This window comes from Pipistrellus hanaki (genome assembly GCF_964339955.1).
Source record: "Pipistrellus hanaki genome assembly, chromosome: 3".
Taxonomy (NCBI): Eukaryota; Metazoa; Chordata; class Mammalia; order Chiroptera; family Vespertilionidae; genus Pipistrellus; species Pipistrellus hanaki.
This window is the reverse complement of record NC_140505.1, coordinates 38,872,137-38,889,947: the sequence shown is the minus strand read 5'-3', so window position 1 is coordinate 38,889,947 and position 17,811 is coordinate 38,872,137. Positions and strand designations below refer to the sequence as shown.

Sequence of the window (17,811 nt, the reverse complement as noted above, 5' to 3'; positions counted from 1 at the left end):
CAGGTACATGAAAAAATGCTCATATCACTAGTATCAGGAAAATGTTAATCAAAACTACAATGAGATATCACAACAGCTGTTAGAGTGGCAGCTATTAAAAAAAGATACAAGCCGAAACCGGTTTGGCTCAGTGGTAGAGCGTCGGTCTGCGGACAGAAGGGTCCCAGGTTCGATTCCGGTCAGGGGCATGTACGTTGGTTGAGGGCAGATCCCTGGTGGGGGATGTGCAAGAGGCAGCTGGTCGGTGTTTCTCTCTCATCGACGTTTCTAGCTCTCTATCTCTCTTCCTTCCTCTCTGTAAAAAATCAATAAATTATTAAAAAAAAAAAAAAAGATACAAGTTTTGGTGAGGATGTAGAACAAAGGGAACCCTTGTGCACTGTTGGAAATAGAAATTGCTGTTGCCAGTATAGAAAAGAGTATAATGGATCCTCAAACAATTACAAATAGAGCTAGATAGAACTCACATATACTCCAGCAATTCTACTTGTGAGTATATACAACAAGGAAGTGAAAGCACTGTCTAGGAAAGATATATGCAATTCCATGTTTACTGCAGCATTACTTAAAATAGCCAAATGTGTGAACAATCTACTTGTCCATCAATGGGTGAATGTATAAAGAAAATGTAGTGTGAGTATAAAATGGAATATTATTCAGCCTTAAAAAAGAATGAAATCTTGCCATTTGGGACAACATGAATGGTTGGAGCGTGAGGGTATTGTGCTAGTGTGATAGTTGTGTCAGTTTTAAAAAATCTTTAAATTACATTCCTAATGGAAATTATTATGTAAAATCTAGTAAGACCATGAAATGTATTTTTATACCCAAAATAATCTTAAATAAAACAAACATGTACCTGAATATAATGACGAAGAACATACAGAATTTCTCCATTTTGAGCTTTTTCAGACAATACTGTGTGAAATTTACCAAATGATCTGGTACCCATTTCTGCATAGAGAATAATCACTGGTAAATTCTCTTTATTTGTAGGAAATTTATGATCCCCTTCAAAAAGATAAGGTCTGGGCCTGAAATGGAAAAAACAAACAAACACAGAAAATCCCACATAAACTTTTACAAGAACTTAAAGAGCATATGAGAAATATATCATGACACTTTATAATTTACTAGAGGCCTGATGCATAAAATTCATGCAAGAGTGAAACTTCTTTCCCTGACTGCCAGCACTGGCTTTTCTCTGGCACCCAGGACCCGGGCTTCCCTCATAGCCCTGGTATCGTCTGGAAGGTCATCTGGTCAAATTAGCATATTACGCTTTTATTATTATAGATAGGAATATATATATACACACCCCCACACATATATTATCACAGAAAAAGAATTTAAATTTCCTGTGGTACTTTGTGCACATAACTTCTAAGTGACAGAAAAAAAAAAGCAATTTGGTTAACCCAAAATTGAATGAGAGAAGTATTTTCTTTTCCAACAAGGTACACTGTCTTTAATCACTAACATATAATAGCAACATAATTTTCAATTAAATAAAATTTATACTTTTCTTCAATTAAGATATGATTTTTATTATTATAGCTCACATTTCATTTTTAACTATTTAAAAAACAAAAGCACTATATCATACAAAGATTGTTAGTACTTAATATAGGGTGGGCCGAAGCCGGTTTGGCTCAGTGGTAGAGTGTCAGTCTGTGGACTGAAAGGTCCCGGGTTCAATTCCGGTCAAGGGCATGAACCTGGATTGCGGGCACATCCCCAGTGGGGGGTGTGCAAGAGGCAGCTGGTCGATGTTTCTCTCTCATCAGCGTTTCTAGCTCTCTCTCTCCCTTCTTCTCTGTGAAAAATCAATAAAATATATTTAAAAAAATATATATATATATAGGGTGGGACGAAAGTAGGTTTACAGTTGTAAATACTTGAAACAGAGTTGATTCTTATATTATTAATTCCTAGGGACCTGTTGCAGGAATATTCCTGCAAGACTTCTGGTGGGCTTCCCTCCCACCACCGCCACTTCTCCCACCCCACCTCTCCTGCTGCGGTGGGCGGGGTGAGGCAGGATGGGCGGGGGGCCTCTCATGCCACTGCTGTGCACCCTGCCCCACCCAACACCTCCACCATCTACGACCACCGACCACCGCGCATGCCGCCCCTGCGCCCCGCCCCATACTCGCTGCCAGTGCCTTCCCTCCAGCAGCTACAGCCACCTTGCTTTCCACTTTCCCTCCCTCTTCCTTCCATGCTGTCTTCAGTCTTCATTCCTCCCTCCCTCCGTGTATACAAATTAACTGCCATATTTGTTGGGTTAATTTGCATAATTACTCTGTTTGGCTTGTGGGTATAACAGAGTGATGGTTAATTTGCATATTACTCTATTCTTAGGATAGTATTATTTTCCACACAAATAAGTGTAAACTTACTTTTCCCCCACCCTATATAAGTAACAATTCATTAAATCCTCAAGTATAATTAAAGAAACATTAAAAAACATGAAAAAGAGCCCTGGCTAGTGTGACAATTTGATTGAGCATTGTCCCCATGTTCTAAAAGGTCACAGGTTTGATTCCCAGTCAGGACACATGCCCAGGTTGGGGGCCCATAGTCAGGATGCATGCAAGAGGTATCCAATCGATGTTTTCTGCCTCACATCAACATCTGTCTGTCTGTATGTCTGCCCTTCTTTCTTCTTCTCTAACAACAACAAAAAAGTCATTAAAAACAAATTTTTTAAAAATTTAAGAAGTGAAAAAGAGTCTTGGCCAGTGTGGCTCAGTTGGTTAGGGCACATGCCCAAATTGTGGGTTCAATCCCCAGTATGGTAGCATATGGGAGACAACTGATAGATGTTTCTCTCCCACATCAATGTTTCTCCCTCTTTCTCTTCTTTCTTCTCTCTCTAAAATCAATAAAAACATGTCCTCGGGTGAAGATTAAAAAAATAAAAGTAAAAAAGAATCTTAAACTAGATGAAATTATTAAAATCTTTCTCTTGCCCTAGCCGGTTTTGCTCAGTGGATAGAGCATTGGTCTGTGGACCAAAGGGCATGTACCTTGGTTGAAGATTCCTCCCCTACCTGGGCCCTGGTCGAGGCTTGTAGAGGAGGCAATCAATTGATGTGTTTCTCTCACATCATGTTTCTCTCTGTCTTTCCCTCTCTCTTCCACTTTTCCTAAAAGTCAATTGAAAATGTCTTCTGGTAAGGATTAACAAACAAGCAAACAAACAAAATATTTCTCATTAATTTCAACTGATGATAACTTTGAACTCGTATAAGACTAAGTTAAATGGCTTATCATTAAAAATTTGAGTTTTGCCGAAACTGGTTTGGCTCAGTGGAGCATCAGCCTGCGGACTGAAGGGTCCCGGGTTCAATTCCAGTTAAGGGCATGTACCTTGGTTGTGGGCACATCCCCAGGAGGGGGCGTGCAAGAGGCAGCTGATCCATGACTCTCTCATAGATGTTTCTAACTATCTCTCTTCCTTCCTCTCTGTAAAAAATTAATATATTTTTAAAAAATTGAGTTTTATCAAATCAGTACTATAGAAGTCTATTTAGTAATTTAAAAAATATATATTATTAGTTTTAGAAAGAAAGCAAAGGGAGGGGGGAGGGAGAGACAGACAGACATTGATTTGTTGTTCCACTTAGTTATGCATTTATTAGTTGCTACTTATAAGTGCCCTGAACAGCGATTAAACCCACAACCTCAGCCTATCAGGGTAACATTCTAACCAACTGAGCTACCTGGCCAGGACATATTTAGTAATTTATATAGGGTACGTATCTTACATTTGGAAATTAGTATGAAAGAATGTTTTCAAATAATTTATAATTGTTGATAACTGGAAAGGCTGCGAATAAAACAATGCTAGTATATCAATCTTGAAGTTGAATATAAAAGAAAAATTAGCTCATATAGAAACTGTTCATAAGTCATTACAGAAAATGCCTTCCTATACACATATACACATACCTTCCAAAGTCTGTTTCTATGATTAATTCAGGAACTGCTGAGATATAACACAGGTTAAAAAAAACTTAATCCACAGCTATAGAGAATTACTGGGTAAGAGAGAAAATAATCTTTTTTTAAAAAATGTTTTTATTGATTTTTTGAGAGAGAGAAACATTGATGAGAAAGATTAACTGGCTGCCTCCTGCATGCCCCCCCCAGGCACTGAGGATCCAGCCCACAACCCAGGCATTTGCCCCAACCAGCAACAGGATGATGTCCAACCAACTGAGCCACAATGGTTGGGCGAAAATAGTCTTTAAATCTGAAGAGATTACATTAAAAAATGTAAATTTTCATTTATTAAATTCACTAAAATTATAAAGGGAATAATACAAATTAGCAGTGGCAAAAATGTTAATGTAGTGCCTAAGATTCACAGAAAAAAGGTCCATATAAATCCATAGGTTCCATTTGTTTATGGTTTCTATAAAACATATCTCATATTTTATGGCATTCTTGTATAATTTATACTCTAAAGTCAAAAGCTAGTTAACACAAAATACTGAAAATACTTAGATATTTTAGAAAAGGACTCACACTCCCAGCTCATATATATTCAGTTTTTCAATATATGCATATTCTTTAAAATATATCTTAGAATAATAACATTTTGTATTATAAGAAATTTAGACTATTTTGACCCTCAACCCTTTTCATAAAGCAGTTCTTTCACTAGAGGCTTTCATTAATTTACCTTGAAGTAGCCTTCTTCAGCAGCTTTTTAATCTCATTAATTTTACAGGTGTATTTCTTATGGATAACCACAAATGCATCACAACCATCTGGTGGTGGCTCATCAGCTGCAATCTAAGATTTAAAAGATTATATTTAGCTACAGTAATTCATAATTACAATATGATTTTAAAAACTCACATTACTTTGATTATAATAACTCATCAACTAGTATTAAGTTATTGCTCTAATTAAAGTAAAAAATATCTATATGCAGGCAGAATTAAATATTTTAGCAGAATCAACTTTACAGTAGAAATATATGTTTCAAAGAAGTTGAAAGTTATATCAAATTAAAATTTTCTATATAGTTCATTTTAATGGTGATCTGTCCTCATAAAATCCTTTATCCCAAATAACTGTAAAATTATATATCAACTAGAGGCCTGGTGCATGGAATCGTGCACATTGGAAGGAAATAAATTAAGAAGGTGGCTGGCGGGGCGGGACCGAGATGGGCTGGACATGCTCTGGAGCCAACCTCCCGTGGTCCCTCACTGGCTGGCTGCACCTGGGGTGGCACAGGGACTCAAAGGGCATCTGCGGAGTGAGCAGGGTTCCTCCGGCAGGTGGGGTCCCTCGGCCTGGCCTGCAGGGATTGGTCCAAAACTGGCAGTCCAACATCCCCCAAGGGGTCCTGGATTGTGTAAGGGTACTTTGCAAAGTTACTATTGCTTGGAAGCTCCTGCATTAAGTGTCTGCCCCTTGGTGGTCAGTGCATGTCATAGCAACCAGCTGGTCAGCTGGTTGGTCACTTAGCCTTTTATATAAACGGATTATATTATAATCAATGATAACAATAACAATATAATCAATAATAAGCTATGGAATCAGATATGATAAGTGAACAGATCCTTTTGAATGAAAGATATTCACCAAAAATAGATTCATGTACATTGCTAGCATGCTTCTTTGTCATAGATAGCTTAAGAATTTTTACATACCTGTTGAAACATCTGAATAGTTGGAGAGTATGCTCTTATAGAGAAAGCAAACTTTAAGAGATTGATATGTAAATTGTCTAAGAATTGACCAGCTTTCTTCAGGATTAAGTTATAATAAGAATAACTTGACTCTATAAAAACAATGCAAAAAGAAAGAATGTTAATATTTTGTATTCAACACATTGGCACATCTCTCTCACTGTAATGCTAAATTAATATCAAATAATCACATATTTTTTATTGTTTAAAGTATTACATATGTCTCCTTTTTACCAGATTAACACCCCCCAGCTACTCCCACCCCCAAGGGCAGGCCCCCACCACCCCAGTCTCTATGTCGATTGGTTATGCTAATATGCAAGCATACACGTCCTTTGGTTATCTCTCCAGGGGTCCTCAAACTTTTTAAAGTGGGGGCCAGATCACGGTCCCTCAGAGAGCTGGAGGGCCGGACTATATGAACTACTAATTCCTACTGTAACACCTCGGCTGCGCTCACTGCCCAAAAAACCTGGCGGGCCGGATCAGACTCCTCTGCGGGCCGCATGTGGCCCGCGGGCCGTAGTTTGAAGACCCCTGCTTGTCTCTGGATCTATTTTTGTTCATCAGCTAATCCTATCTCCTTTAAAAAAATATATTTTTATTGATTTTTTACAGAGAGGAAAGGAGAAGGATAGAAAGTTAAAAACATCGATGAGAAACATTGATTCAGCTGCCTCCTGCACATTCCCTACTGGGGATGTTTCTGCAACCAAGGTACATGCTCTTGACCAGAATCGAACCCAGGACCCTTCAGTCAGCAGGCCAACGCTCTATCCACTGAGCCAAACTGGCCAGGGCTAATCCTATATTTTTAAATATTTTTTATTGTTGATAATATTATAGATGTCTCCCTCTTAAAGCTCTTATCACGTCATAGAATACTTAGCTGTTTTGCTGCCTTCTGCACTGTAATATGGTGGTTCAAATAACATGTCACATTTATTTTATCTTTATATTCCCTTCTCTTGACTCAAATAATTATAAATAATGAATTGAAGTAAACATTTTTTGAAAGAGCAAATTACTTGTTTTTGGAAAGATTTCAGTTTAAGATATTATCAAAGGCATGTCTGCTCTATTTTTTAAACCTAGCTCATGAAATAATAAAATTGTTGAACTTCACCACCACATGAGCCAAATAGTCTCCAGTAAATGAACACTTAAAACATTTTAAACTGTTCTTTACCTTACATTTATAAAATAATAAAATAATAAACTAATTACTGTAGTAAGATGCTTTCTCTAAGTCTAAAAGGTTAAAGAATTCCCTCTTGAGGGATTCCATGTTAATATAATTTATTATATTCTTTGTAGAGACAGGAAAATAACCATTCTTTAAAATAACAGGTAACCTTTTAGCCTCTGCTGCTAAAACCTAAGTTCAATTTATTAAATCTAGTAACTTACCCTTGGAAACACATTAATATAATGAACACTTGTTCATTCTAAAGATACATGTATATATAGAAATATAATCTCATATATATTTAATGTTTAACTCCATTTTCTAGACAGTGAAATGAAAGCATACTAGTTTCCCCGATTTTTTATGGAAAGTATTAAAAATCTCTTGAAAAGTTTGAGTATTTTGGCAAAAAAAACAAAAACCCAAAAAATCAATATTACTATATGCAAAACTAACACTATTTCAAATAAATCTATGTAAAATGCAAAACAATTAAAAAATTTATATTTCTTCTTGATTATAATGCATTATGCAAACATTGCTAATTACTCGCTAGTGGCCTGGTGCACGAAATTTGTGCACGGGGGTGGGGGGGTTTCCCTCAGCCCAGCCTGAACTCTCTCCAATCGGACATCCCTCTCACAATCGGGGACCGTTGGCTCCTAACTGCTCACCTGCCTGCCTGAACACCCCTAACTTCCTCTGCCTGCCTGCCTGATAGCCCCTTAACCTCTGTGCCTGCCTGCCTGCCTGATCACCCCTAACTGCCTCTGCCTGCCTGCCTGATTGACCCTAACTACCCTCCCCTGCTGGCCTGATCTCACCCCCAACTGCTCTCCCCTGCCAGCCTGACTTGCCCCCCACTGCCCTCTCTACCTCAGCCCCCACCACCATGGGTTTGTCTGGAAGGAAGTTGGATGTCTGGAAGATGGGCGGTCAACCCAGTCTAATTAGCATGTTACCCTTTTATTAGTATAGATAGATTATATAGGATTGTTTAAACGGGAGGAAAAACTTTTTTCAGCAAGAGGAGTTATTCTTGGCAGACAAAAATACATCCCTATATCTGGACTGATAGCCAGCCATATGCATTATACTGCCAAACCAGTCATTAAAAATTGAATTACTTTCTTACACCTTACACTAGGGGTGTCGAACTCAATCAGAGAAGGGGCCAAAATCTAAAATCCAGCCTAAATCGCGGGCCGAATGGTTTACTGAACAGTCATAAACTGACAATGTCATAAACTGACAGCGGAGTGCAGTGATGACAGCGCGGTGCGGGCCACATTGCAAGGCCTGGCGGGCTGGATTTGGCCCGCGGGCCTTGTGTTTGACACATGTGCCTTACACCAACAGCTGTTGTCCTTAAAACCCCTCCTCAGCTCCCACCTTAGGTTCTGCCTTTGAAGTTCACCCAGATTTTGTTCTGATTGGTTGGTTTCTATGCCAGTCAGTGCCAAAAGCTCTGCCTCTTAGGCAACCAATGGCTCCTCAGTTTACCCAGATTTGGTTCTGATGGTCCATCTCTATGCCAGTCAGAGTCAAAGTTCTGCCTCCTAGGCAGTTATTGGTTCCTCACACTTCACCCAGGTTTGGTTCTGATTGGTCAGTTTCTATGCCAGGCAGCATCTCCAGGCTTATCTCCGGGCCTGATCAGAGAGGCAGGGCTGATCAGCAGCCCTGGCGGAGGCTCAGAGAGAAAAAGAGGCACGGCTGCTGGCTAGGCCCGGAGAGAAAAAGAGAGGCAAGGTTTGATCAGCTGCCATGGAGGCTACGGATCAGACCCGGCTTCTCTCTCCAGGCCTCTCACAGGGCCTGATCTGCAGCCCCCTCAGCAGTTAGCGCTGGGTCGCCCGCTGGCATCAGTGCTGGGTTGCCGCGGCTGACTTCTGGTCAGTCAAGCCTTTGGTCTTTACAGACCATGGGTTTTTATATATTAGGATTTTAAAAAAATTGATTTTTAGAGAGAGAGAGAAAGAGAAAGAGAGAGAGAGGGGAAGGGAGAGAGGAAGGGAAAAGGGGCAAGAGGGGGAAAGAGAGAGACATTGATGTGTGAGAGAAACACTGGGCTCTTATACATGCCCAACCAGGGATCAAACCCTAAATCTAGGATGTGCCCTGATCAGAAATAGAACCTACAACCTTTTGGTATATAGGATAATGCTCCAACCAAATGATCTATCTGGCCAGGGCTGAGCTTTCTTATAATAAAGAATTAAAGCTTTAAAATTTTGGAAATAGATGCTTGAAACAGTTTTCATTAAAACATCTCAAACTTAATATTCAGATTTATTAACCCCATTAAGCATTTACACTTAACCTTTATCACTAAACATATCCAAAGTGTGTCTATAAATACAAATCTTACCAGTTAAAATATACACATGACATACCTCTTTGCTTATAAATTGCTAATTCTTTTACGGTGTCCAAAAACTGCCAAAATTTTTCATTACTTTCTTCTGCCATAAATTCACTATTAAAAAATAAAAGTAATCAGTTAATAAATGAAAATAAAAAAAGTGGTTTAGATACTATAAACTATACTTTAGAACCAAATTATAATTTATGGTAAAAACAAAACAAAACCCCACAAAATTAATGTTAAGTTGCTGATTTCTATTTATCATAATGCATAAAGAGAGCAAATTGATATAATTCTCAACCTCAGGTCCATACTCATGACCGGAACAGACTACATAAGAAATTATTTTTGTTTTTTCCTCATTATTAGCTACACCTAAAATATGGATTATTTATTTTGTTTCTCCATGTGAAATAGTACTAAGAAGTATAATTTTAAAGAAATGAAAAAAAGTATTTTTGAGATGAAAAAAACAAAAAATTGCTTTGCACAAAAATTGGTTTTATGAACACTTTTAAATCATGTATAATTTTTAATTAGCTACTTATTTGTGTAGACAATTTTTTATTATTTAAAACAGGTAATACCTTCATAAAAAATTAATAGGAAGTTGATGTATTACATTGGGTATTTGGCCTTTAAGCCCAAAGAAACTTCTATTTTTATACAGATGGTAGGGGGGAAAAAAAAAGGCCAAAGCCAATAAAACCTTTTGGAAAAAATGAAATAAGTAAAAGGCTATTTAAAACACAGCACAAAAAACCTGCAACAAGTCCTAACCGGTTTGGCTCAGTGGATAGAGTGTCGGCCTGTGGACTGAAAGGTCCCAGGTTCAATTCTGGTCAAGAGCGTGTACCTTGGTTGGAGGCACATCCCCAGTAGGGGGTGTGCAGGAGGCAGCTGATCAATGTTTCTTTCCTATCGATGTTTCTAACTCTCTATCCATCTCCCTTCCTCTTTGTAGAAAAATCAATAAAATATATTTAAACAAACAAAAAAACCTGCAACAAATAAATTAAACTATTTAAACTAGAAACAGTCACCAAACACATGGTACAGATTCTTTTGTTAGTCCCAACTATCATCTATCTCTCCTCCCACCTCTCTCTCTCTTTAGTAAACTTTAATATGTAATATAAATGGAAAGTATTTAAGACATCAAACACACATGCAGACGAACTAATTCTTGTGAATCTGAGATGGTTACTAAATGGAGAAAAGGAGGTAGACAAAACCGATTAATTCATCAACATAAACATGGCAAGCATATAAAATTCTTTTTCATTTTAAATATTTACTAAGTTGATTGGGGTGACACTGATCAACATGAAGCATAGAAATTTAAAACATTAAGTAACTTCAAAATAATTCTTGTTATTAATGGTGTCCAACTCACAATGGCATAAAAAAAAGAAGATAAAAATAGAGGAAACAACTGGAACACTAAACAGAATATACCTGAAAAAAGCAAAGATGCTACAAAACCTTAAGTTAAGTGGGGAGCAACACTTACTACCTAACTGACTTGACCAAATAACTGCAAACATGCTCATAGTGTGCAATCATAGGAAAAAGACTTCTTCCATATGCCAGAATTTATACATCTAAGCATGAACCTTCAAAGTGACTACCTTAAGAAAATATTCACTTATACTCATTTACTCAATATGTATCACCGCTCTAAGCACTTTTTTTTTGAGTTTTTTAAAAAATTTTTTTATTTATTTTTATTTATTTATTTATTTTTTATTAAATTATTATCTGTGTACATATGCTCTAAGCACTTTTGAAACTATTCTAGAATTACTTTCAGGAGCAAAATGCCAGTAACTCGTCATTAATCTCAGAGAAGTAAATATCCTTGAGAGACATCTAAATCAGCTCCTCACCTTCCAAAAGATATTATCTTTGGTCAAAGTTTTAAAAAGAGAAAAACCAAAGTAATCTTGAGAAAGAAGAACAAAGCTAGAGGTATCATTCTGCCTGATTTCAAACTATATTACAATGTTATAATAATCAAAACAGTATGGTATTGGCATAAAAATAGACAAACAGATCAATGGACCAGAACTGAGAGCCCCGAAATAAAGCCAGGTATATACAGGGGTAGGCAAAAGTAGATTTACAGTTGTATGTTAAACAGTTTATTCCTATATTATTATTATTATTATTATTATTATTATTTATATTACAACTGTAAACCTACTTCTGCCCACCCTTGTATGGTAAGCTAACTTATGACAAAGGAGCCAAGCAAAAGAAAAAGAACAGTCTCTTCAATTAGTGGTGCTAGGACAACTTAACAGCTACTCACAAAAGAATGAAACTGGATCATTGTTTTACCTCATAAACAGAAATTGACTGAAATAGATTAAAGACTTGAACATAAAACATGAAACCATAAAACTCCTAAAAAATAAAAAACCCATGAGCTGTAGGCTCCTTACCATTGATCTTGTTGATTGTTTTGGATTTGATACTAAAAGCAAAGGCAACAAAAGTAAAAATAAACACGTGGGACTACATCAAATTAAAAATCTATACAACAAAGGAAATAATCAACAAAATGAAAAGACAATCTACTGAATGGGAGAAAATATTTGCAAATCATGTATCTGATAAGGGGTTAATACATAAAATATATTAATAATTCATACAACCCCACATTAAAAACAATAAGCAATCCAATTAAAAAATGGTCAGAGGATCTGATAGGCATTTTTTCCAAAAAAATACAGATGATCAATAGGAACGTGAAAAGGTGCTTAACTTGACTAATCACCAGGAAAATGCAAATCAAAACCACAATGAGATACCACCTCACACCTGTTATACAATTGCTATCGTTAAAAAGATAAGAGATAAATATTGGCAAGGACATGGAGAAAAAATAACCCTTGTACAAGGTTGGTGGGAATGAAATCAGTGCAGCCACTATGGAAAAGAGCATGGCAGTTGCTCAAAAACTGAAAAAGAGAAATACTATGAGATCTCGAATGTCCACTTTTGGGTAAACAAAGGAAACAAAAACATTAACTCAAAAAAATATATGCACCCCTATATTCACTGCAGCATTATTTACAAAAGCCAGTTGTCCACAGATGGATGAATGGATGAAGAAATTGTGGTATATATGTGCAATGAAAAATTATTAAGCAATAAGAAAAAGAAGGAACCCAGCAGGTATTGCTCAGTGGTTGGATGTCCACCCATGAACCTGGTCAAGGTTCAATTCCTGGTCAGGGCACATACTCAGATTGTCCACTCGATCCCCAATAGGGGGCGTGCAGGAGGCAACCAATCAATTATACTCTCTCATCTTAGATGTTTCTATCCTCTCCCTCTCCCTTTCTCTCTCTGAATATCATTAAAAAAAATAATAATAAAAAACAAATAAAAAATAAAGAGAAACCAAGATGGCAGCATAAGGTACACACCTGTGTACCTACAAAACTACAACTAAAAGACAAAACGACTATCACCCAGAACCATAGGAAAGCTGGCAGAGTAGAAGTTCTACAACTAGAAGGAAAGAAAAAACCTCATTGAGACTGTGTAGGAGGTGTAGAGACAAGGAAAAGCAGAGGTACGGAGGCGCGAGAATCAGGATGGCAACTGGGTGCTCTGTTTTTTTTCAATTGGAAGGGAGATACAAGCTACCTACTGCTCTGAACTCATTTCCAGCTAGACTCTGGGGACCCAGACTCCTATGGGGAGAAACTGGACTGTCTGGCATAGGGTTGGAAAGTGAGGGTGGCTTTCTCACAGATGTGCATGCAGGAATCATTTACTGCGCTGGGACGCAGGACGCAGGGATACAGAAACACGAAGGCACAGAGACAGCTGACTGGCAGCCATCACTGTCTGTCATGCCCTAGTGATTCCCTGAGACCTCATCCCACTCAATTTACAAACCCACCTGAGCTGTGTGCAGCAGCTTTTGCATATGAATGGTCTGCCCTTTCACAGTTTAACCTAACAAACTGCAGCTGGGTCAGGCTGCTCCAAAACTTCCAAACCCCAAACTAAGAGGAGAAATCTGCAGATCTCGCTGTAGCTCCCGCTGGGTGGTCTCACACAGTAGCTGAATTGCACCTCCTTGGAGATCCAGGAGCCAGTGAACTAGTGATCAGTGTGAGACGACACCAGATTTCAACTCCTCACATACATAAGTGACACACTCAAAAGGCAGACTCAGTGAACACCAAAGCCCTATTGAAGCAAGTCCTGCCCCATAAGCGTGTCTCCAGCACAGTTCTTCCATTACAGACACAGTTGATCCTCACAGTCAATTGGCCTGGAGGTCAATTCCTCCCAGTGTACCAACAGCAATAAAGGCTTAATTACAATAAGACTGTGCACCCAGCCTACAAAGGGGTGCACCAAGAGTGTCCACCTCAAGTGATAGGGGAGGCTGAGCCACTTGGCCCTATAGGTCACCTACCACACAAAGCTACTCCATCAACACAGGGAAGCAGCCAAAATGTGGAGACAAAGAAACATGTCATGGATAAAAGAACTGGAGGAAAGCAAACTACTGGAGATAGAGTTCAAAACCACAGTTATAAGGTTACTCAAGAATCTTCTAGAAACTGCCAAGAAACTTAGACCTCCAAGGAACTTAGTGAGACCTTCAAGGATCTTAATGAGAATGCAAAAAAAAAAAAAAAAGGAAAAGGATGAGTCAGAAATTAAGCATACACTGTCTGAAATAAAGAATAATATACAGAAATCTAGAGGACCCCAAGAATCAAACCAAATATTTGAAATATGAGGAAGCAAAAAACACCCAACTAGAAAAACAAAATGAAAAAAGAATCCAAAAATATAGAGATAGTGTAAGGAGCCTCTAGGACAACTTCAAGCGTACCAACATCCGAATTATAGGGGTGCCAGAAGAAGAGAGAGAGAAAAATATTGAAAATCTGTTAGAAGAAATAATGACAGAAAACTTTCCCTATCTGGTGAAAGAAATAGACTTACAAGTCCAGGAAGCGCACAGAACCCCAAACAAGAGGAATCCAAAGAGGACCACACCAAGACACATCATCATTAAAATGCCAAGGGCAAAAGAAAGAATCTTGAAAGCAGCAAGAGAGAAACAGCTAGTTACCTGCAAGGGAGTACCCATATGCCTGTCAGCTGATTTCTCAACAGAAACTATGCAGGCTAGAAGGGAGTGGCAAGAAATATTCAAAGTGATGAACAGCAAGAACTTACAACCAAGATTACTCTACCTAGCAAAGCTATCATTGAGAATTGAACGTAGATAAAGAGCTTCACAGATAAGAAAAAGCTAAATGAGTTCATCACCACCAAACCAAGATTATATGAAATGCTGAAGGGTATTCGTTAAGAAGAGGAAGAAGAAGAAAAAGGTAAAGATAAAAATTATGAACAACAAAGTGACAACAAATACATACAGTATCTATCAACAAGTGAATCTAAGAATCATGTCAATAAAAAATCTGATGAACAGAATAAACTGGTGAACATAATAGAATCAGGGGCATAGAAAGGGAGTGGACTGACAATTCTTGGGGCAAGAGGGTGTGAGGGGTGCAGAAAGAGATTGAACAAAAACCTTATACCCTATGGATGAGTACAGTGGCAGGGGCGGGGGGATGGGAGGTAGGGAGGTTAAAGTTATGGGGTGAAGGGGAACTATGGGGTGGGGGAAGAGGAACAAAAAATCTGAATAAAGATTTATTTAAAAAATTAATCACAATGTTTACTAAATGCCAGGCTTTTTATGTGTTTTATACATATGGCTTATTAAAATTTTTAAACAAAAAAAATAAATGAAAAGAAAGTCTGCTATTTATTACAACATGGCTGGACCGTTAGGGCACTATGCTAAATTAGACAGAGAAAGACAAATATTGTGTGACCTCATTTATGTGTGAAATTTCCGCTCCCCCAAATAGAGAATAGATGGAGAAGGGCAGGTGAGTGAAATGGATGAAGTTGGTCAAAAGGTATAAACTTTCAGCTATAAAATAATTCAAGGGATGTAATGTACAGCTTGGTGACTGTAATTACTATTGAACTTTCATATTGAAAACTGTGGAGAGATCTTAAAAGTTTTCATCACAAGAAAAAATGTAACCATGATGACCTGTTAACTAGACTCATAGTGGTGATCACAATACATACAAACAGCAAATCCTTATGCTGCACAGCTGAAACTAATGGAATGCTAAATGTCAATTACAAAAAGAACTGATTTAGTTTCTTACATATGCATTGTGATGTGGGGCGATGGATTCTCATTTAAGGACAATAAGCTCTCGTTTGGGTGAAACGACAAAAGTAATTTGCATTAAAACTTCATGCTGGCTAAAGAGCGTTAAAATTCGGTTATGTGGAATACCAAGAACAAAACTGAATAGCAACAAGTTTTGTTTGTGCACAGCAAATGACACCTTGTGAGCTAATACCAAGAGAGGAGATTCGGAAAGAAGAACGTGGGAAGCGTCTTGTGCACAGGAGACCTACCTGGGTGCTTCAGTTCTTTGAAAGAACTGCCCACGTTAACTGAAGGGCTTGCAGTAAAAGCTACACTCCATCACCCATTCTCTTTTTCCCTTTCCTAAATGTTAAGAAATTCCATGCCGAAACCGGTTTGGTTCAGTGGATAGAGAATCAGCCTGCAGACTGAAAGGTTCCAGGTTCGATCCCGGTCAAGAGCATGTACCTTGGTTGTGGGCACATCCCCAGTAGGGGGTGTGCAGGAGGCAGCTGGTCGATGCTTCTCTCTAATCGATGTTTCTAACTCTCTATCCCTCTTTCCCTTCCTTTCTGTAAAAAAAAAAATCAATAAAATATATATATTTAAAAATTTTCTAAAAAAAAAAAAAATCCAAACGCATTAAACAAAAATCCCGAAATTTTTTAAAAATTCGCGGGCGAGGCAAAGTAGGAACCGCGGGTGGGGGGTGGGGGAAAGGAATTGCAAATGATGCTGCGCGGGGCAGTGGGAGGAGGTGATGCTCAGAGGGCCCGGAGCGGCGGTGCCAGGGCGGCCCCGGGAAGCCGTCCGGCCCCAGCGCCCCGGCCCCGCCGCTCCTCCCTCCGCGGGCCCCGCGCACCCACCTGGCTTCCAGCAGCAGCGGGGTCTCCGGCCACTTGGCGGCCAGGCGAGCCGTCACCGCCTTGGACACGGAGGCCGTCCCGGAGCTGAGCAGCGGGAGCCACAGCATCGCGTAGCCCAGGAGCCGCAGCAGCGGCCCCGCGCCGCCGGCCGCCTTCCCCATGACGCGGAGAGGGGATCCCGTTCGAGAGCGGTTCGAACCCGGAGCCGAAAGCCCGCAGCAGCCGCCACGCTCCGGCCGGCTCCTCCCGGCGCGCCGGCGCCCACTTCCGGTGGGGGGAGCTCGCGTCCGTTACTCGGGCCCGGGGCCTGGCGGGTGCGGGGCGCATGCGCCGCGGGTCTCCCGGGCGGGCCGACTCCGAGGGACGTGAGCCACGTACGTGTTGTTGGCGAAGCTGGAATGCGGAGCCGCTTGGCTGATGCTCAGGCGGGTCCGTGGCGGGCTCCCCCGACGGAAGACAGACAGGCTGTGGGACCCGAGGCGGGGAGACTGGCTCCCCGAGACCGAGCTGGGATTCTGGCCAACTCCGGCTGGCTGGAAATGCCAAAATCTGGAGCCAGCGTGGATATTTATCCACATGGACACATGCGGGGAAAGCAGGCCCATAGACATGCAAGCACCTACCTCGCGGTTTCTCGAATTTTATTGCAGATGAGAGCCACCTGGTAGAGCTTCTAGAAAGCTGCAAACCCACACCACAGCACGCACCGTGGCAAGTGATTCTCCGGGATTGAGATTTGAGCATCAATAGTATTTAACACTCCCCCGCCGCCACTCCTCCAGGGATTGCAGTGCTGTAGTCATGTTGGAAAACCAGGGACATAACAGAGGGTTTGTTGTATACAGGGTGCTGGGCCTCGTTTCAGGGTTTCTGATTCAGTAGGTCTTGGTGGGGGGGTCTCAGAATGTGCATTTCGCGTCTAATAAGTTTCCAAGGAGCTGCTGATACTGATGACTGGGGTCCATGCTTCTAGCCTTTTTACTCAAAAGTAGTCCACAGACCAGCATTACCCGTAACCATTAGAAATGCAGAATCTCAGATCCCACCCCAGACCTACTGAATCTGAATCCCCAGATGAATGGGAACCCCAGGTGATATTTGTTCACATTAAAGTTTGAGAAGAGGGACAGGTGAAACGCATAGAAAACTGATAGTTGCTTTTGTTATTATCAACCCAAATTACATATACTGTGATTAAGTTTTTTTTAAAAAAAATATGTATTTTTTTATTGATTTCAGAGAGGACTGGAGGAGAGAGAGAAACATCAATGATGAGAGAGAATCATGGATGGACTGCCTCCTGCACGCCCCCGCACTGGGGATCAAGCCCACAACCCAGAGATGTGCCCTGAATGAAATCATACCGGGACCTCCTGGTTCATAGCTTGATGCTCAACACTGAGAAACTCCAGCGGGACTGTGATTAGGTCTTGATTTCAATAGAG

At 39.8% G+C, this 17,811-nt stretch overlaps 1 protein-coding gene across 1 annotated transcript in view; it reads right to left on the bottom strand.

Moving 5' to 3' along the window:
* The window catches only part of UGGT2 (UDP-glucose glycoprotein glucosyltransferase 2), a 133,215-nt gene extending 116,427 nt beyond the window's left edge, over positions 1-16,788 (bottom strand). Inside the window, exons 1-5 of the mRNA XM_084876711.1 lie at positions 16,367-16,788; positions 9,300-9,382; positions 5,676-5,806; positions 4,694-4,806; positions 860-1,034 (exon numbers count right to left, since the gene is read on the bottom strand). Coding sequence (XP_084732837.1) covers positions 860-1,034; positions 4,694-4,806; positions 5,676-5,806; positions 9,300-9,382; positions 16,367-16,527 — 663 coding nt within the window. The 5' untranslated portion in view covers positions 16,528-16,788. The remainder of the gene's footprint in view (positions 1-859; positions 1,035-4,693; positions 4,807-5,675; positions 5,807-9,299; positions 9,383-16,366) is intronic.
* Positions 16,789-17,811: the final 1,023 nt, after the last annotated feature.